The sequence below is a fragment of the Prenolepis imparis genome, unplaced genomic scaffold (genome assembly GCF_030444845.1).
Source record: "Prenolepis imparis isolate NDT839.2.m4 unplaced genomic scaffold, iyPreImpa1.0 SCAF_6, whole genome shotgun sequence".
Lineage (NCBI taxonomy): Eukaryota > Metazoa > Arthropoda > Insecta > Hymenoptera > Formicidae > Prenolepis > Prenolepis imparis.
This window is the reverse complement of record NW_028141164.1, coordinates 3204268-3226385: the sequence shown is the minus strand read 5'-3', so window position 1 is coordinate 3226385 and position 22118 is coordinate 3204268. Positions and strand designations below refer to the sequence as shown.

The following is a 22118-nucleotide window of genomic DNA, read 5'->3' as shown; positions in this document are numbered from 1 at the left end:
TCAACGTTTCATAAAGAAAAATTAAATGTTTCTATGTGAGAGAAAACTAAATTGCATTTTCATTGTACTTTCAATTCTTATGGCGACAAAATGAATAAAATGCCGCGAAAGGATAACAATTTGCAAAGAAATTGTATATTCGATAATTATCTGTCAATAAATATTATTATTTATTGCAACGTTGTTTATTACTGCAACGCCAATAACGCATGATTGCATTACAAACACACAAGCAAAAAGAAAATAACTTTCTGTGATCACTGTTCCTAAATACATAGAAAAGATCTGTTATTATTGAAAGTACACAATGAAAATTGCAATCATAAACACACGTCTGATTATTCTTAAAAATGTTATTACTTAACACGGTACAAATTTAATTTAATTGATTACAGTGTGAGATTTACATGTATAACTTGACCTATTTACTTTGCCGATAAGGTGTCAATATTGATTAACTTCCGTATGATTCCGATACGAGGTACATTAATTTAATAATTTCGCGAGAGATTTATATGGCATGTGTGTTGATTTTCGGCTGACGAAGTAATCATTATCTTACTTCTCTAATTTTTGTATGCGCTCGAATTCATTTGATATAAAATTTCGTTATATCAAATTAACATTTCTGTTAAACGGATAATTTTTCAGTTCCATGCTCTTATACGATAATTTTATTCTCTTTAATTATCTCGTATGAAGTAAGCCGTTAAATTCCAGACAAAAAATAAGAATATTAAAAAGTTTTTTAAAAAAGGAAATATCCGTAAAATTAATATTTTTAGAACTTTTAATTTGCCAAGTCAAATTGAGTAATATAATTGATAATGTGGCATCGAATTTACTGAAGTATAATCATACATTAACCTAACAATTTATCTCATATATGTAATACGAATCCACGAGAGAAAATTACTCATATCTGAATAAAAGATCGTAAAAGTTTTCTGGTAGATCGGAAACAACATTACAGAAATAATGAAATAATGGAAATGTTACGATAAGAGTTTAAGAAACCACTTTTACGAGTTCGATCGGTGCATTGAAACATGAAAAAAGAAACTGCAATTGAATTTCAAAAGAGGAAGATTCGGTATAAATTTTACTCTCTCCGACAAGTAATCATAAAAGCAAATTAAAATGATATTATCATTATCAAATCTCCTTACGTATATCTCCCTACGTACCCTACTATAAATTAGACTCGTTGCACTCCAGGGGGAGGATTTTTATTTACGATGTAAAACAAAATTGCGAAATGGGAATTAATATTATAAATTATATTTATAGTATTAATCCCCACAGGACTCGTAGAAATATAAAATATAGGAGGATTGGACGGTAATGACCCCCGGGCGCTCTTTACTTTTACAATTTTCCCCGCGGAATTAAACTGCTTCCGGCGGGAACGTCGGTGATTAAATATGAAACGGAATAGAATTTCTTCTAATTCCGCGCACTAGCGTTCGCCTTCAGCTACACGATATTTCGTTACGTGCAACACGAAATCGTTATTGCCCTGGTGCATTTATGTACAACAATAGTGAATTCATCAGATTGCTTATAGAATAGGAATAGAACAAAGAAAATTATTTATCTGTAAAAAAAAAATAAGGAAACACATGAGCGATGCAAAGATAAAAATGTAATACATTTATACGGTAAGATATCTCGTCAAAGTGGCTATAAATAGACCCGTGCGTAAAAAATAAAATTAACTATTTCTCGCTATACATATAGTAGCATATGTAGATATTCTTCACGAAGAAGAAGTAATGGGCAATGCTTCGCGAATGAGAAACTTGCTAAAAAATAATTCGTCAAGCTCTATTTTCAGCGCTGTCGTTGTATAAATGCGCTGTCAACAATTTATTTCTGAAAGCGCGGTGCTACGTTTATTCGAAAAGTTTTCTAATTTGCCAGACTTACGACATAATGTGTTCGCCATGGTTCGCCTTACAATTGGCCATCATTAAGCGGTTATAGGTACGTCGGTGAGTTCGCGGGAGTTTACACGCGACGATTTAGATACTGCCCGCACGAATATTGTCCGTCCCTATGGAGTATCGGTGCAAAACTCTCGTGATTTTAGCCGCCCGTGTCGCCATGTCCATGAAGTTCACTTTTAATTGCCCGTCGTTAAATAGTTCATTAGCGTGTTACGCGCTGAGAGTTAATTGAAAATAACGATGCATGGTGAACCCTCGTTAACGCGAGCATAGACGGTCATCTAAAAGGAGCGTGTTTAAAACTTGTGAAACGCGTTTATCGACTATGCAACTTCTCTCCGACGCGAAATATATACGCATGTAAGGACATAAAGGGAAAGAGATTAAATCTATACAAGAAAAGAGATAGCAAAAGCTATTACCAGCCTGCCAACGACTGTTCGAATAAAGTTAGCCTCAACAGGATGTAAACAGAACTCTGTGGATTAGCATTTGCTAAATTTATATATATATATATATTTTAAAGTATATTTTTTAAAGTAACACGACTTATATAAAAATACCATTTTCGATATTATGCATGTCTGCTTACATATTCTGTTGCATTTGCGACGTATTACCTGAGAGAAATCGCGACTACCCTGTCTACAGAGCATACATTACACATCAGCATATACATGTACTTAATTCCCTCTAGATGTTGATCGTCGCTTTGTTCCCTTTCGCGCAGAGAGAGAGCTGCATGCATTACATTCTCGTTACGCAACAGCAACCATTAATTACGCGAAATTGAAACTTGTTCTAATTTGTTATAAAATCGGTAAATATCAAATATATATTACTTTTTTACAAGAGATATTAACAAAGTATAACAAAATATTCGAAACAAAGTTTAGTTAATTGGAACTTTCTTGAAAGTTTTGATATAACTTTATCGTGAATGTGTATGTATGTGTGTGTGTATAGTAAAAAATAACATGTACAAAAATTAAATTAATTCCGTCAAACATAAATTCTCTACATTACACAAAAATTAGTCCACAAATTCATGCGCATAGATTCATGCATATTTATATGCGCAAATGAAATGAAAAATTGTAAATAGCAAAGCAATAACAAACAAAAAATTATTAATAATGAAACAATACATATTAATGAAAATAATAAGCTGTGTTTTATTATATTTTCAAATTTTTCAAAAATACTCATAAATTTATGGATTGATTATAACCATCTTCGTTTAAAAAAATACACCTACACACAAATACACACCTCTCCTATTTTAAGTTATTTTACAATACACGCAAAATTTATTCCGCTAAAAAAAGAAAAAGAGGAAGGGAGATAGATATGGTTACGACCCTTGCTTCGTTAATGTAAAAAAGAATTTGACATAAATCATCACGCGCATATCGTACGCAGTAAAAGCAAAAAGTATCACTGTAAATTACTTAGCTGCTACCGGCCTCTCCCCGAGATTAGTTAAGATAATTGGATGGCAGACCGGCAGAGAACCCTGAGGTAAAATGCGGAACCACGCGGAAAACGACGAGGGGCAGACTTGCGTTGATTTTATGAAATTAGCCGAATAAGGTAAATCGAGAAGCGGTAAATTACCATTTCGGGAATTTCGAGGGTATACATTGATCCACGCAGCGTACAGTTGCGTGGCACGGAATCAATATTAATTTTGGTCTATTGTACCATCCTATTACAATAGTAATATCGATGTACCGAGGCACAACCGTTATTTTCGACAGACCACGTATCGCATGCGCTTTAATTCATCGGAACGCGATCGTAAAACGCTGCTGTTGCCGATATCGGTTTCGCGTATAAGGATTAATTTCTTTTATGCGACGTGAAATGGGAAGATAAGAAACTTTCTTCGAACTGTTGAACTGCGAAGCTCAAAGTTCATCCGGCATACGCGGCGTCATAATTTAGTCGATGTATTTTACGAGCTACCAAGGGCGGAGCAACATCAATTTCCTTAATTACTTCAGTCGTCTTCTGATACATTAGGCCAGTAATTTTGATGTTGTAATTTCGGGAGCGGCCGTTACTCAGCTTCATTGCCTAATGACGGGCGCGCAGCATTAGATCAAAGTATAAGCTTTGAAATTAAATTCCGTATACTTTGAACACAGAAAGCTCGCAAGTATACTTCTAAATCGAAAGATAGTTCTGTGCTTGAATGATACTTCGAATATCTGTCGCAGGTTTGATATCGTAAGTTAACCTCCTTAATTACAGCTGATTTGATACCAATAAAAGAAATGTGTGTACGTGTTTCTATCCCCCACTTTCTATTTTTACTTTACGGGTTGAATACTACACATTGCTTCACGTTATTTATTATTATTCGAAAATATCGTGATAACGATTTACTGTATAATTATGTATTTTGCCATTTACATTATTTAGATTGTAAAAATTAAAAATATTTTTTATTTTAAGATAATTTGAGATAATAAAAAATTTGATGTATAAGATATAAAATCTACCATATATACATATATACAAACTCTTTATTTAAAAAAAAAATATATAGAAATTATAGTAAAGTCAATACGGTTTTACAAATATCTTGTGCAACTCTTTGTTAACATATTTTTAAAACTGCTTTGAAACCCATACGCTCACGAAAAAGCCTCTTTATTAAAATAAACCATCGATAACCATGTATGTAGTTATATTAGAAGCCGCTTCTCACAAAGCAGCTACAAGCGTATCGTATACATATACATGCATATAATATAAGCGATACATGGCTATCTGCATATTTACTAGATACCCTCGCTATTGTAAGTATCAAAGAACCTTTGGGAGAAAAGTTGCAACATACTTGTAGAATCATGCATCTTACAGAAGATTTTGCAAAGTTTTCAAAGAAAATATGTACGAAACATTGGAGAACATATTTTAAACGCGCAAGAAGGCGGGAAAGGGCTTTCCCCTTTGTCAGCTGTTCTCGCGTCGTAAATGACAGCGGTTGGACGGGCGGTTCGTAACAAATGTGACACAATCGATTTATGCGAATTACGTCGAACAAGCGTCGCGAGTTGGAAATATGATGGTTACGGGCGCCGTAACAAGGAGAGCGCCAAACGCGAGCCGCACAATTATGGTTGCGGTTACTCGATAGGTTGGCACATAGTAGTACTTTCCCGGCATGAATACAGCTTTAGTTTAAACTATAAGCTTTGAAACGTTATACATACACATACATACACACACATGCGCAGCGTTTGAGGCGAACCGCGGAAGAAAACTTTGCGACGAACATTCGATTTAAAGTGCCGCACAATTGCCACACAATTCGCGAAATTACCCCAGTTTTTGTCGATCTCAAACAATTTGCGTTCTTCTTTGTGCAACGTTGCGTAAATGCAATTTATATACGTATATATTTTCAAATATATAATAAACGTGATATAAGCGCGAAGCTGGTGTTGGATAAAAATTGTATTACTAAAAGAACGCAAGCTAATTAATTACATTATATATATATGTTATGAAATATGAAATGACAGTCTTTACGTTAATCGATTTTACTTTGCGCTACTATTTTATTTTCCCGTGTAGAAAGCCCTTCATCCCTCGGTTCGGTAAAGATGAGGTGAGATGACAGACACTGGCGGGATTAAATTAAACCTACATACATGTTAAAATTTTAACGTGAATCACACGGTCAAACGTCTTGCACCGACACGTGAAGAGATGTAATTAACTTCGTCATTAAAATACGCGCGCGTTCCGCGAAGGGAGTAATTAATGATGCTATAGATTTAACCCTTTTAGACCGAAGTAAAGCTGCGGACGCTTGGTAATTGTGCTACGTCGGTTCATCCTGCTGTGAGTAATTAATATATATCAAACGGAGAATTGAGATCATCGTCGTTTATTACCCTTGAAAACCCACGTAAAAGTTCAAGTTACAACGCGAAAGCATAAAGTTTTTGTGTGAAGTGCAAAAGCTTGAAAGCTGTCATTTATAGCGCGGAGAGATACTCGAACGACGCGTGAGAGGTGCGAAAGAGATTAAAGTAAAGATTAAACCGGGTTCTCTCGCGAAGAGGGAAGGAAGAATTTTTTCCCTAGATATTTTATTTCGCTCGAAAAGTAATTCTGATATTTTTATTTTATTTCGTTCAAAAAATTTTTATATAATCTAACGAAAAAACTCTCTCTTCCTTTTATATCCGGAGAAATAATTCATAAATTAATTATTTAAAGTTTACATAATTTTTTCTTTAGCAAACAATGAAATATACGCTACTATGATCGTGTTTGGCAACGTAAACTTAACGTTTCCGGTTTGCTAAAGTGAGCGAGTGATGTGTGCAAAATGAATGTTTCAAATTACATTGTGTCCGTTGACCGGCTGACTCTATTTGGTGAGCTCGCAGTCTTTTTTGGAAAAAGCGGAAAACGATTTTCAGGAGATATTACGCTCTCGCTAAAAGTTTTGTCCCAAATTACATTTCCATCTTTTGCTGATAACTAAATTTCCGCCGGTTTTCCTCGGTTAAAAGAAACGAGTTGTGTAAAAAAAAAAAAAAAAATCAATTACTATATTAAGCAACTCCTCTTTCTTCCCCCTCGTGACTGTATTGCGATTCGCGACATTGCGTCTAGATCAGAGTGACATACGTTACAAAAGTCGAAGATGGGGTGAGAGAGAGAAGGGAATATCTTCGGCTACATTTCGCTAGGAATAAATTACATCGCCCGTCTACGGCTGAGTCAAAGGGGATGATCCCAATCGTTGGCTCTGACACGTCGGATCGCGAAAAAAAGTTGGACCGAGCTGGCGGAGGAGACGGTTTTACGAGACCGTAACGATCGTGTTACATGGCGCGCGAACTGGTCCACGCGTCTGAATAATATATGGCGACCACAGCGCATACAGCCCCCCTTCCCGCCGTAACCCTGCTGCAACAACCCCCCGCAATGTCGCAGTGTCATTACGCCGGGCTTAAGGGCACGTAGCCGATACTTCGTAATCGTTAAGCCACCGACTGTCTACTCATCACAGTAGAGCGGCTTTATTGGATTCGCGTCGGCAAAGCTGTTGCACGAAGTTGCAATTGCTAGCACGTAGCATTTGTAAAGTATTTAACTAACGTTCTGCGCGATGGAGATATCTCTCCCCCTCCCCTCCCCCGAACAAACACAATACAATAATTGTAAAGATTGTGAAAGGGAAATCATTGATAGGATGAAATCTTTGTTTGTAGTCTAGCGAGCTTTTACTGAAATCTACTTTTCTCCTGTTTTTGTGAAAGGAAGCAGTCTGCTCAATAGTTTATTCTCACGTTTTCCAAAGAAGACATTATTAAGCATGACACAAAAAAATCACTTAATTAATTTCCAGTAATTAATTACGAGCAATTTACCTGTAAAAGTGATTTACATCGATAGCGCGAAATACGGGGACAATATTTTCAAAATGTGAAATAATCGTCCATTGCGATATATCGATAAACTCGGTAATTTCCTCGGGTATTTCGACATATCTCGTCTGCGAAATAACTGGACATAAACAGACAACTGGACGTACGCACAGAGCCTCGAGCGTTTTCATGTTCATCGCCAGAAGGGCGGTCAAGGGAAGCAGACGCGGCAGAGGATATTATCCCGGAGTTATACTCGCTACACATTAATAGGGCCTGAGATGCGACAGAGATGCGGAATATCGCGTCTAGCGAGCGAACGGTATCTCCGCATTTGCGACACGTCCCAAACCGTGCTGTCGCATTTGCGACCCGAGAGGTTCTCGGCATCGTGTCGCCTGATAATTCAACATTTATTGCTCGATCGTGTGATACAACGTCCTGCTTATGAATATTCCTTTGTGCGCAACCCCACGACTCTTCATCCTCATTAATTCCTTCGATATGTAGTTATACCCGTGTATGTGTATATTAGCTCAGCGTTGATGGGCTGAGCGTTTCTATCCGTAAAATACTCTCTCTCATCGTATTATTATCTTACAACGCTCGTATAAACGTGTGATTAAGGTCACCTAAAATTACTTTGGAAAAAGAATGTGTGTCCAAACTATCGGGTAAACAGATATACTTTCACACGACATCTCAGATATCACAGAGACACATAATGACACGTTATTCGCACAAAGTATCGTTTATCGAAAGTTTTGTCAGCGAATATCTCGTCGAAGAAGGACGCTTTAAAACAAATACTCCGCATTCGAGCATTCTCGTTCGGAGCAGAAAGGAGTTGGGAGGAGGGTGTCTCTCTTATGTAAAGGCGCCGAGCTACACAGACACTCGAAATAGCATCAGCGAGTGACAAGTACCGCTTAATTGAAGAGCAATGATGTTGTTCGTCGCGCAAGTCGAAGCAATCCGTATAACGGGCGTTAATTTTATAAAATCGCGCACTCGTCCGACCCGTCGACGAGGATGCTCCGAGGGTGTACTTAAGGGTAATGTATTGCTCCAAATTGCGCGGTACGTTAATCCCGCGGCCGGCCGGCCAGCCGGCCGGCTGGAAAACGATGTTAAAACTCATCGCGCGCGTTAATTGTATCGGATTTTAGCACGCTCGCTTCGGCGCGTTCCGTTTCACGGCGGCTGCACTTCGCATGAATTATAAACACGACGACGTTTCCCGTCAGTTACCGAAAGCGCCGCCCGTTAACGCTGAAATGTCGATCGACGCGACTGATATTGTTCTCACGTTGTGCGCGATGCACGGAAATAGACGTGTGCAAAATTGAATTAGCGCGAAAGTTGACAGCCGCGCGTGTGTATATAGATATTTTTTCTTCTATAAAATTTTTTTTTTTTTTTTCGTTTAATGCACATTTATAAAGGTCTAACAAATTACGATTGTCTAAATTAAATAATATGCATTGGGATAATCGCTATTTTATTTATTTATTTATTTTAATACTAACGAGCAAAGTTAACGAGGCCAGGAATATCGACGTTCACAAAGCTTCCAACTAAATGAATGGACATGTTAGCCTTTTCTTTGATATATAAAACAAGATTCTACGGTAAATGAAGGAATAGTTACGTTTTATATAAAAGCACATATAAAAGGAACAAGAATATTTTTATTTTAAAACTTCCATGAAATATATTTATAAATGAGGACACTAATTACTCTACCTGGCTAAAATAAAAGCTGGGTATTGTATAGTATGCAATTTCATCAGCGCGAATATTCTACGTGATCTCTTCTTGCGAGCACGATTATGAGAGGTTCTATTATTATCTCTGAAACAAGATAATTTCTCTGTGTGTGTAATTCACAAATTGTAATGAATCAAGTAATAATTAATATTTCATTAAACGCGTAAAATTGGCGCAGATTGTACAGGCGAATGATCTATGATTGTCTTTGAACGTAAATTCGATCATAATAATATTATTACGATTAAAGTGTCAGTGTGATACGAAAGTAAAATATTAAAATATGTTTTCATATTTATTCTGCCTCAATGTTTGCATATAATAATTTAATCTTGTTCCACTCTGTTAAAGATACGTCGTTAATCGACAAAATTATATCATCATATATAATTGTAATTAATATTTTTTTCTTAGTGAATCGATGCGTACATATACATTTCGCGTCGAGTGAAATGTTAAATTTGCCTAACATTTCACGAGAATTAACAATCGAATCGTTACAAGCGCAAAGCCGTGACGGTTATCTCACGCATTATTTCGCCCGGGTGATCAAAATGGTAATAGTTAATTAATTAACGATTAATCGGTTGCGGTCGCGCAACAAGCGCACGCGTGTTTTACCGTCGGGCGACGGTAATTTCGATCATTCGATCATTGGAGTATTCTAACGTGTCTCGATTCATTACACTCTGTTACACGCACAAAGCTGCGCGACTCGTTAACTTTGGACATTCGCGAACGCAAACGCAAATCAAATTGCATCAATTAACGAGTAAAACGAGATTATTACTCCGGTCAATTCTACTTTCTATCATATTACACATCTCTATAATAGATTATATATTTATGAATAGGAAATAAGTCCCGTAACTCGTTCATTATTACAAATTGCAGCAACGTTATGCTTCCGATGGAATCTCTCTACAGACTAATGTAGCTGTCCGCACAATTAGTGCTAAATGTCACAGTCTAACTTATATCTCCTGTTTAAACTTAATGTGATATATTAGATTAATAAATCTCGAAATTATAGAAAATTATAGTCGGCATAAAAAATTAAAGAGAAAGAGAGAAGGCGAAAGTCACCATATATATTGAAATATCTGACTGAAATTGGTCATAATTTTAACAAAAACAAAAATTATCGATCAAAAGAAAAACGGATCGTATCTTCGCGATTCATCGACATTTCGTTTCGGCCTCGAAATTTATACTGAATTTTTTTTAGTATAAAAATTCAAATTATTGACGTTGAAAAGTGTTACTTGTTGAATCAATAACATTATATAAAATATTTATTGAATAGAATATGCATACAATTTAATTAAGTAAGTATAATTTTCCTACATTCGTAAAAATCTAAGAAAAAAACTATATCACACGATTGTAACATTATCTTAATACGTAGTCATAGAATGATAACAAGTCTTATATATATGTTACGGGTTTCGCGAAACTTCCGAAATATTTTTCCGAACGCGTTTTTAGTGCGAATGAACCGTGAAATGCGCACAGTCCACTTGAAAATTTTCCATCTTCCCGCAAAAGAGGTTGCCGGGGGTTTGAAGGGATCGGGATTGCTTTCTTAGGATAAAAATTGCGCGCTTGGAATGACAGAACGGAAAGAGGCGATCCGTGAAACGACCGGAGGACCTTCACCTGAACCGGAAACCGTTTCGTCCGAAGTACACGTTAAGGGCGTACTCGAGAATTTTGTTTGCCATCCTCACTGCCTCAATTCCGATTTGATTGAAGACCCGACATTAATCGTGCGTAATTACCGAAATCTCTCGCCGATGATGTTCCTCTTGTACTCGAACGCCAGTAAAAACGCGCGAATGATTTTGCTCTCGTTCGACCAGAGTGTTTGAGACTTTTTAAGATCTAGGTCAATAGTAGCATTCTTTATTCTCGTATCCGGCTGAAAAATCAATTATGTTTTTTTAATTCTGAATTTTTTTTTAATTTGTAGCTATTTCGTAAATTATTCATCTATCGATAAAATATATCATCTGAAAAAAAACCTATCAATATTAAACTTCAAATATTATATAGGTATATGTTTTTTTACGATATTAATAAATAGTAGTACATAAATAAAAACTTTCATATATGATGGAATATCAAAAGCATACATCAAAATTGCAACTATGTATTCTGTTTTAACGTAACTTTTAGAATTAATATTAAGTATAACATTATACGTATAAATAGCAATACATAAATAAAAACTTCCATCATATATGGAAGTTTTTATTTATGTACTGCTATTTATACGTATAATGTTATACTTAATATTAATTCTAAAAGTTACGTTAAAACAGAATACATAGTTGCAATTTTGATCAATCGGCTTTATTGTTAGCACAAATTATAGTTCTATTATTCCTTGTTTTCGCAAGCAGAGTTAAATTTCACACACACACAACTTAACTTGAATATAATTACACATCGAAACCATATACAATAGATATTTTATTACTTTTTTATTCGTATTTTTATTCATATCAAGGCTATCGAAAAACTTGCGAAAGGTTGTGATCATCGCAAGAATTGTAAGAACATTGAAGAGTCAACGACTTTGAAAAAACGCACAAAAGACAAATGTTGCAAAAGCAAACAGGTTTAATAATTGACGTTTTATTAATCATAATAGTGATAAAAAAAGATTTAACTAACATAAAATTTTTCTAGAAGGAAACTTTACCTCGAGACAGTAAATAGTTGTCATTTTGTGCTCTTCAATGTAAGTTTATGAGACGTAAAATTTTTGTTTATCTTTATGTGAAGAAGTTACGTATTAACGAAACATTTTATAATAGGAGAATATTAGCACTTCAAAAAATAATAGCCTTAGATATTTGTTTCGATGTTTTTTCTCATTATCATAAAGATATTTTATTCCGTTAGAAGTACGTCTCTATAAGTAATCGAATAAACGATGCCTATTATTGGTTGCACCAAAGAGGACAATTGCAAAAGAGACGCGTTTTTAAAAGCGAGACAGCTTGACGCCGAACGCATCAGAGGTTTGTCTCATTTCCGTTTTGCGACATCTCGGGTCAAACAATATTTGTCGTCGAAAATTATTTTGTCCACGATCCCAGGGCAAATCAAAATCTATAACCATTATTTTATCACGGGGCTCTAGGAAATCCTCATAAACAAGGGGAGAGTACCGATTCGAAAAAGATAGAAAAAGCCACGATTTTATCAGGCGTCGACGTGACCCGGGATTTAGCCGGAAATCCCGGCACCGTAGCGCGTCACGCGTCCGGAAATAAACATCCGGAAGAGCGAGCGGCAGCCGCCGTCGTTCCCGAGAAACCGATCGCAGCTGCGCAAGAGAATCGCACTGAAATCCCGCAAGCGGCGAAGGCAGTTCCCGAGACGCTTGTCCAGACCCGACAAGCTGATGTTCCAGAATTGTCGGTTGACGGTCAGGAAACGAAAGCCGAGAATCAACGCGCGCCTCGGGAAATCCCAGATACAGAGTTTCGTGATAGCTAAGACGAAGTTTAAAGCTCTCCCGGACAAAAAGCCGAAGAGAAAATTAATACTTAACGCTAATTTAGTGTTCCATTCGCTTTGATAGCCCGAGGGGCAACCAAGTAAGATCCTTTGACATCCAGTGAACGATGAAACCCTTTCCAATCTTGCAACTTCATTTAATTAATTTGTTTAATCCTCTTTCGACGATTAACTTCATTTTTTTCGGTTGCTATCACGATATATTCTCATGTTTTTGAAAAAAATTTTTAATATTTCACGAAATATCTCTCGTAATACACAGATGACTTTGATCTCTCAAAATTTACAATAATTTTTTAAATATATATTTCTTTAAGTGAATACAGCATTATTATAGTTACTAAAAGTAGAATACTTAAATATTTTTTGTTAGATTATGAAGAAACACAAAGGAGATATATAAAACATAAATAATTCTGAAAACAAACTTCAGGAATATAATTTCTTGTTTGCCTTTAAAACAATATTTTCTTATCTTATTAAATTAATTAATGTATTTTTTAATAAAATTAAATTCTGGCATATTAAAACTAACACATTGCAATAATAAAAATCATATATTATGTATCTTGAAATACTCCTGAACTTAGAATTAAATAAGAGAATCTTTAGATGTAAAATTATTTCATTTAATTTACATGAAAGATTTGTACAGAGAAATATTTAGAAAAATTTAAAATATGTTATATATATTTTTTTTTCATATCTCTTTATAAGTTCTTTCAAGAGAAAATATTTGAGTATTCTGTTTCCATTTAAGTAACATTTAAGTATATACTAAATTAAAAAATGGTTCAGAGAGTTTCCACAGCCTTTATATTAATTTCCTAATTAAAACATAGATTACTTCTTCGATTGTTTATTCTTCCCCCCTATAGCTTGCGAAAGCCTCTTCTTTCATTTCACATCAGTCCTCTCGATACTTCTCGAATCCAGTATCGTTTTACTTCTTCTATAGTCCTAATTATATCGTCGTCTGAAACCGATTCGATGCACGTGAAGCCGATTCCAGACGGTCCCAACTTCTCGTAAAAACAAGTAGATACGAAAGAAATACCTTTTCGACTTAACGATGGATTAAAGGGGAGAACGGCGAGTCACAAGGGTAAATTTGCCAACTACTCGAGTAATTAAGGGCGTCCCAATTGGGGATTCTGGGTCGCTCCCCCGTCCTAAAGAGAGAAGAGAGAAGAGAGAAGAGAGAGGGAAAAGAAAAAAAGGAAAAAAGAAAGAGAGAGAAAGAGAGAGAGAGACGTATGAACTCACCAAAGTCGTCCTGAACAAACTTTCCACAGCCAGTCTTCCACGCCATTATATCGCGATGAGAAGATCAGGACGAAGAGCCAGTTAAGTCGGCAACGAGATCGACGCAGCCACGAAAAAAACTCGCATAAATGATCCTGATCGTTCCGCCCTGATTGTTTCGATCGCCAACATGACGGACGACGAAGGTAAATCCGAGGGAGGGATTACAAAACCGAAATTTATGCGGGTCAATCACTGCGACGACTTTGGACGCTGGTCGCTCGTGTAATCGCCCGCAGTTTCGGAGTACGGGAAATAGTTGGGAAGCAAGGTTGGGTAACGCTTTGGGATATTTATTAGCTATCTTCCTTGATTTAGATGCTTCAGGAATGTCTCAGCTCTCAGCTTAACCAACAGATTAACCAACAGATATTTTAACTTTGCATCTTGAAAGTTATAAGAAAAATTAACGCACACAATCGCGATATATTTATATCACGAAAAAAATTGATCGCAAGTAAGGATCTCACATCATGTGCGAAGTAAATAAACTTTACGATATTGAATATTTCGATAAAAATCTGTTGTTAACAATCACTATAATATATATAGATTAATTTTGATTGCGGCCGATAAATTTACGCTGCATTAGAATTGGAAATAATAAAAGAAGCGACTCGCGCTTGAAATGTCTCATATGTTTCTACAGAATCGATCAAATATCAGAACGTCGATTTCAAGATGATAAAATCAGAAATGTCTGATGGCGTGGAAAATGCCTCGTTACAAACTGCAACGACCGAAGGAACGCGAGAAGAGAACAGTTCAGCAGAGGTTGCCATCGATGAAGAATCCGAGTTTGACGAGGAGAAAAACGAAAGTGAGATTGTAAACATCAATCTTTTGGAATATTTTATCATAAACCAGACATATTTCGCAATCAAGCGACATTATTCCAAACCACATTTCACGCCAGAGAAACGCGCGAACAAAATTTATGAGAACATTTTTATATGAGAAACTTGATATTGTTCCTCTATTCTTTTTTATTATATCGCACAGAATTTAGCGCGAAAGATTAATGTCAATTGTTTCGTATTTGTCGATAGAAGATACATATTGAATTTGATGCATATGTATACTCTAATTATATATAGATCTTCTAAATACGGAAACTGTGCGATGCACGATTCCCCTTTACCCCTTTATTTTCTCTTCGTTCGCAGGATATCAAACAGCCGTATTTACATTGGCTACGTTTGCCGCAGTTTTCGTGCTCTACGTTTACATGGTATACAGCTTGAGTAGCCCACCCACTCTATCCCGATGTTAACACCCGTTTAATTAACTAATTCGAAGATGATATTACATATCTTATGAGTAGTCGAAACAAGAAACTATCTAAACACGTAAATTGAATAATAAATCAATAAACGCTTGAATTTATTTGCTGTACTAATAATTCTTTTTTTTTTTCATTCTTTTAATATTAGCATAGACCGATTAAATAAATATTATTTGATCAATAATTATAATTACATAGTATTTAAAATTAATGGTTTCTATTATAAATTCCAAAAGTTATCTTTCTTTTCAGAAAAATCATTTTACAGTGTTTTATAAATCTTTTTTTTTCAACCAAAAAATATTACACAATGCACAGAAAATATTATAACTATATTTAAAATTATTACATTTACTACAAACTACTAGAAATTACTATAAATGTAATATATTAAATACCGTTGTGTCGGGGTGGATCGATTTCTTGGCATTTCTCTGTAAATTTTTTAGATAAAAGTGATTTATTCGAATTGTTGAACGACATGGCCTACTTCTCAAGAAATAATTAAATTTCTGGGATCCTTTGACAGTGAGCAACGGTCCCTTAGCTCAACGCGATATAATACGCATATAGTCTTATCTTCCCTTCCCCCATCTCCTTTGTCTTTTTCTTTTTTTTTTTTCTCAAGTGTATAGAAAGATATTGTGTCACATAAATCTTATTCTTACACACCTGAACTCGGAATTATGTTCAAAAAAATGTTTCGATCCTCTGCAATAGACTTAATGATCGCAGTTAGCAACGCGCTGTCACATTGCCTCGTCATTAAAGTTTAAAGAGACTCTACTATGACTAGATATTAGCATAATATTTGAATATATAGCTCGCGCAAGTATCGCGCGATATTGTATAAATGATATTCAGCGTAACGACTTCTTATTTCACGACAAGTATTAAAACGACTTTACAACCCCTCGTGAAACGCGTCACCGTAAAACCCGTACAAAAACATTAAAGGAAGAAGGGAATCGACTTTTTGAGCATTCGAGACCGTTCTCTCGCGGATAAAGGATTACTTTACCCGTGTGATGTGGGTTGAAGCGATGCGGAAAGACGTCGGTAGCTCTTTGATTAAAAAGAGCACCCGTCTTGTGATGTCTCCCATTCGCATCTCCATTTTGCATCTCCGTAAGATTGCAAGGCAAATACGAGGAAGTAACAGTTCGCCTCATTCTGATTCAGCGCTGTTTTATTTTATCGTGCATATAACATTATAAAAGAGATATAATAGGATATTTAATGAAAGTACGCGTTCAGGGATCCTTCAAACTCGTATCGATCTAATTTTTTTTTTTTTTAATATAATAACTAGAGTAGATATATAAAAGTCGAATATTAAAATTTTCGCTTGGCAGAAAAACCCGCCGTTTTCAATCAACGAGACGCCGGAAATTGAAAAAATTATCGCGTACCAGCACACATTCTATTTCGACACGGGCTTCGCGGCGCGTTTACGACGGACGAAATAGACGGTACATTTGGATTTGAAATTACCACTTAGACTCTCGCGGATTGGGTTAAATTGCAATTTCTGCCGTAGCGCAACCTACCGTCCTGAATTATTAGATTATATCGTCTGCGACGACACTTTCGTGTAAGTGCACGTTCGCCGATTTCTCAATACCTGATCAAGTTCGTCGACGCGTGTGAAATATGACATACTTTCACTCTGTCTCTTCTCTGGCATATTGATAGGGTGATACATTATTGGTGATACAGGTAGTAATATATTGCAAAAAAAAATGAAACCAAAAATGTATATCGTAAATATCACTTTAAATAATTGCAAAATATTCAAAAATTTTACATTTTGTTAATCAACGATCGACGTGTTATTTCACATTCTTAAAAATTTATTTCTTTCTATTTTTTCTTGTATATAATGTAAATTTTTTAATATATAGAAAATTTATATTACACAAGAGAAAAATATTTACGATGTTTGAATATATCTTGCCCATAATTATATATATATATATATATATATATATATATATATATATCGTCCTCTTTCTTTAAATTATGCTATTTAAATTATATTAAGCTTGTAATGATCATTATATAAATGAAATGCTTACTAGCTTGCGGAATATATTATTGTAAATATTTGCTTCTCTTACTTAACGGCACATGCCGAACGATGGAAATTGTAGATAAAATTTGAGCGGAAAATTTTTTATGAGTAGATAAATGTTTTACGTTCTGCTATAAGCAGAATTCATTGCAAAATGTGCACGTCGAGCTCGTTGGTATTTTATTATGCTGTGTCGATCATTCACAGCCTTGATAGTTCCACTTTACACATCATGCCGGTTGTTTCAAATAAAATTAAAGTTCTAAAGATATTTCTTACTATCATCATCAAGCGCTTTCTGCATATGACTTACGGCCAACGTGTGGTAGCAGCCAAATGACACAATTACGAATGAAATAAAGTTCGGATAGTTGTACGTTGTATGATATTCATGCACAAGAAATTCTTTATTTTTTATTGCATCTAATTTGAAAACTATTAACTTCTTTATATTGCAGTTGATTAAAATTTCGATCTTCCAAAGAATCTGTCATATATTAAAATTAAGATCAAAGTATTTTATGTGAAAATCATCTCTTATCTTTCTATACTTGCGAAAGGAGATTATATATTATACGCACGTTAATCATTTAATACGTATCTGTAAAGTTCTATCTTGTAAAGCTCAAGTTACTTTGATACTCGAGACATAGCCGAGTGGTAACTGCAATGTAATATGTGCATAATACCACTTTATTCGAACGTTGAAGCGCTACAAGAACGGGGAGTAAACGCATAGGGGAACTTACGAAATACACGGAGAATATCGTCTCGTGCAAGCGTTATATATTAAAATGCATTTGATTTAATTCCATAAATATGGCAAATTGCACGGCGATTTAAAATAAACTGCGAGAGTTATCTGAAATGCCTAGAAGCGCTTTCGAAGAATTATGGCGATAAAGTGGTCACAGCTGAAACAACTGTCCTCTATCCGTTTCTATATGTGTGTGCATCACCGCTATTTGAATGATAAATCAGTGAAATGGCAGCCCCGACAATAGAGATTTAGTGGCGGACTTAGACCGATTGTTTCCACTGCAGAAAGTAGCGATTCCCGTGCACTGGTCAGACATCAGTATGCATCGGCAGTAGTAATGGTCAGGGTATTTGCTTTCAGGACTGCGCCTAACTCCTGAATTCAGCTTGCTATCGACACACACGCGGCTCTTTAAATTGCCTGTTCAAGTCAAACGACTTCGTGCGTCAATGAATTTTTTAGCTAACCGCCCACGATGTCTCTTTACAATTCTACGATCCGTTCCAAGAAAAGAGAAATATTTATAAATATGTTGGTGACTCTGAAATGAAAACTTCAATACAATAAAATGACGCATCTCGAGCGTAGCGAGAAATCGAGTTATTTCGGATTTATTTCGACATATCGTTCGTTACGGAAATGCAATTTATAGCTGAAAGGCAGCTTTTGTACACATACATACACACGTGATTGAAAAGAATGAAGTTTGCCTCGAGAAAGGAATTTTTACACGAGTGAACAAACGTCTCTTGTTTTTAGATGACGGCGGCAAGCTCGGTAATGTCGTTCTATCATGGCAGCTCTCACTCGAAAATTTTTATCGAAACGATCGAAACGCGTTGCCCCACTCGAGAGACGCATTTAAAAATGAACACAGCTGATGCTGCGCGCAAATATAAAATTCGCAATACGACGAACTTTTTCGTTCTACGTGCAACATAGTCAGCAGATTTCTCGAATAAATACGATATATAAATATATATAATAAAAATATATTTCTCCGCGCAATTCAATATAGTCAGTTTATTAGTTTCTGAATATTTAAAAAGACGTAAAATACGGTCATGTATTTTGATATTTTTTTATTTACATAAAATATGAATTTTTTATCTATTTTTATATGAAGAATATAGAACTTTAAATATATTCTTTTAAATTGTCAAACATATATGCGAAGGTACTCTGAAACAAAATATCAATAAGTTTAATATTTCATTGCTGAAGCTTTATAACGCGAATAAATTTATAAAATATATATTTATCTTATTCTTGAATATTATCCATATTCAATAATTACATATATTTTTTAATTTAAATTTTAACTTTTATTAATAAGTTAATTAAAAATTTTTTTAGATATTTGTTAAAATTTATCAGAAGATCTTATATTATTATCGAATTACAGACAATTAATTTTATAATATTATCATTATTAATTGATATTATTAATATTTGATCTTAATATTATTATCATTATATATTAATTTTAATTATAAATTATTATATGAGAGTATAAAATTGTTTTCTGTTATTAAATGCACTATTTAACAATAATAAGAGATGCGATTACAGCGTCAACACACTTTGTATTGTAGTACCGTTATTTTATTATTTCTTATTAATCTCTTATTAACTTTACTATTTCTTATTAATGAACCGCATTATATACATATATATAGATTTATTTCGCAGTCACATGGTAAAAAGTAAAAATATATATTATAGCTATCCCAAATGAACAAATTTCCATTGAAAGCATAACGTTGACTGAATGTAGATGTCACCAAACTCGATCGACAAGCGAATATTTCGAGATATATCTCTCTCCAGGGATCAGAAATCAGCCATGATAATATCGTGGCACTAGGTTGCCTTGTCGGAATTTCCGGCAAACTCTACCTACTGTCTTCCTTCATTTTCTATCACTCTAAACCTGACATACTTACGCATCACATATATGATATGTATGTCAAAAATTACGAGATTTTATCGAAGCATACAGAGACTTTTATATTGTATATATGCTCTGTATGCTTCGATAAAATCTCGTAATTTTTCACATATATGTATATCATATATACGTGATAAATATATATATATATATATATATATATATATATATATATATATATATTATAATTATATGTGTCTATAATTATTTTCATAAAAAAATATATAATAAATACATAATCTCACAGAAAATGTATTACATTAAAAAACACGCCATATCAGAGCGTTTATACATATATACATGAAGATATGAAAACGGAATTTCCGATTAAATCAATTGAAAATTTTCGCAATTACGTCACACGGTTGTGACACCATTATAATTATTCGCAATATTGTAGCGACCGATGATTCACGAAGTCCATAGAACGATTCCCAAATTGTATACTTTTCAAAAGTAAAAGTAAAATATTAAAATACGTAAAGACAGATTACGATAAATATTTTTACAATCTAAAAATATCTACAATTTTTAAATTTGAGAACCACTGAATTTATGAGAATACCGAGCTTGACGTTCGTTCGTCACGACAGTGACAACGGAATGTTTTATTTCTTCATCCCATTGCACCTGCACACAGCAATGCATATTTGCACTCGTCACAGTATATACAATATATATATATATAAGTTTTAGAAATGACAGAATTGCAATAAAAATCATGAATGTACAAAAGCGTATATATATTTGCGCGAGAGAGCTTTAAAATATATTATATATTTTTCCGAAAAATATATTTTATTGCAGTAAATACATTTTAATCCGAAAAATATATTTTATCGCAGTAACACTTTGAATGATACTTTTGGTGATACGTTGTATGCTTTTCTCAAAGACAAAATTGTCTCACTATTTCAGACAATCATCTCTTGACTTTTAATAGAAAAAATTTTTTAATTCAATAATTCTTAGGAATCGCGCTTGATTAAAATCTCTTTGATTAGGTTTTATTCTTAAAATTAACACCTTCGGCGTCAATAACAACGCATTTTCATTTTGGAAATTTTGTATTTCCATTAATACTCATACGAGTTAAATTCTTAAAAGTCAAGATAACTATTTTCTACAAAAAACAATTAAATATAAATATCTTTATTTATATAAATCGAATATTTCTTTTGTATGAATTTAAAGATCTTATATAAAGATCGATAAAAATCTTATATAAAGATTCTATAAAACTCTTTTGTAAAAAATCAAATGTGTGTGAGAGAGAAAAAAAACGGAGACAGAGAGAAAGAAAGAAAATACAAATGGGATTTTTCAGTGAACTGTCCTGCGAAAATTCCTTTCATGATTTACGAAAAAGTTTTATTTATGAGAAATGTCCATTTGACACTATTATCCGGGATGTTTTAGAAAGAATGCTCGGCATCCGGGGCCTAAAAATCTTTGTTTAAAGCGCAGCGTCCTGTCTTGCCGTCGCGGAAAATCAAGCCCGGGCTTTGACTTTTGAATCTCCATCGAGATTCTGGAGATCTCTGATGGCGTGCCGAGATATATCTCCCGGTGGACCAGCCATGAACTCTCGTCGATGTAACACTCGGTGGCTGAATCTACGGGGAGAATCCGCGGACTGCGCATTTTCCTCGCGTTCCCCTGGAAAGACTTATAAAAATAGAATTATTCTCCTATTTTCTCCTCTTAAACTCATTTGTTTCGCATTTATCTCTTGCACGTTCATCCTCGCGTTATATCGTTTTTACGCTATCTAGTGTCCTATTTTCACGCGTCATTCTATTTACGTCTTATAATCTTACAATCTTGTCATATGTTGAAATACTCAAATAAGTTAATTATAATACTCAAAAGTCAACTTTTTTTCTCTTTACACATGCGTGTATACAAGAAAATTATCAGAATCATTGATCATATATCTGAATTGTGAAAACAGCTAACTCGAGCAGAAAATATTTCTTATCACTTTCTATAAATTATCAATACTTATGGACACGAGTTTATAATTCGAACACGAAAGGCTTTCAACTTTTCGTCTATCCAAGTCTGATATCACGGGACACAATTCCAGTAGGC

At 34.5% G+C, this 22118-nt stretch overlaps 2 protein-coding genes across 7 annotated transcripts in view; both read left to right on the top strand.

Annotated features, from left to right (window-relative positions):
- The window catches only part of LOC145937177 (cyclic nucleotide-gated channel alpha-3), a 163600-nt gene that overhangs the window by 95096 nt on the left and 46386 nt on the right, over positions 1–22118 (top strand). The window lies entirely within an intron of this gene.
- On the top strand, positions 11677–15292 carry LOC145937242 (uncharacterized). Of its 2 annotated transcripts, none has more exons than XM_083040180.1 (7): positions 11677–11741; positions 11813–11864; positions 12029–12147; positions 12270–12729; positions 13608–14100; positions 14604–14774; positions 15121–15292. In XM_083040180.1, exons 3-4 carry the CDS (start codon positions 12060–12062, stop codon positions 12626–12628), a joined length of 447 nt encoding a protein of 148 aa, XP_082896306.1. In that variant the 5' UTR covers positions 11677–11741; positions 11813–11864; positions 12029–12059; the 3' UTR covers positions 12629–12729; positions 13608–14100; positions 14604–14774; positions 15121–15292. The 2 variants fall into 2 exon arrangements, with proteins under 2 accessions (XP_082896306.1, XP_082896305.1); XM_083040179.1 differs by having other exon boundaries at positions 13608–14225.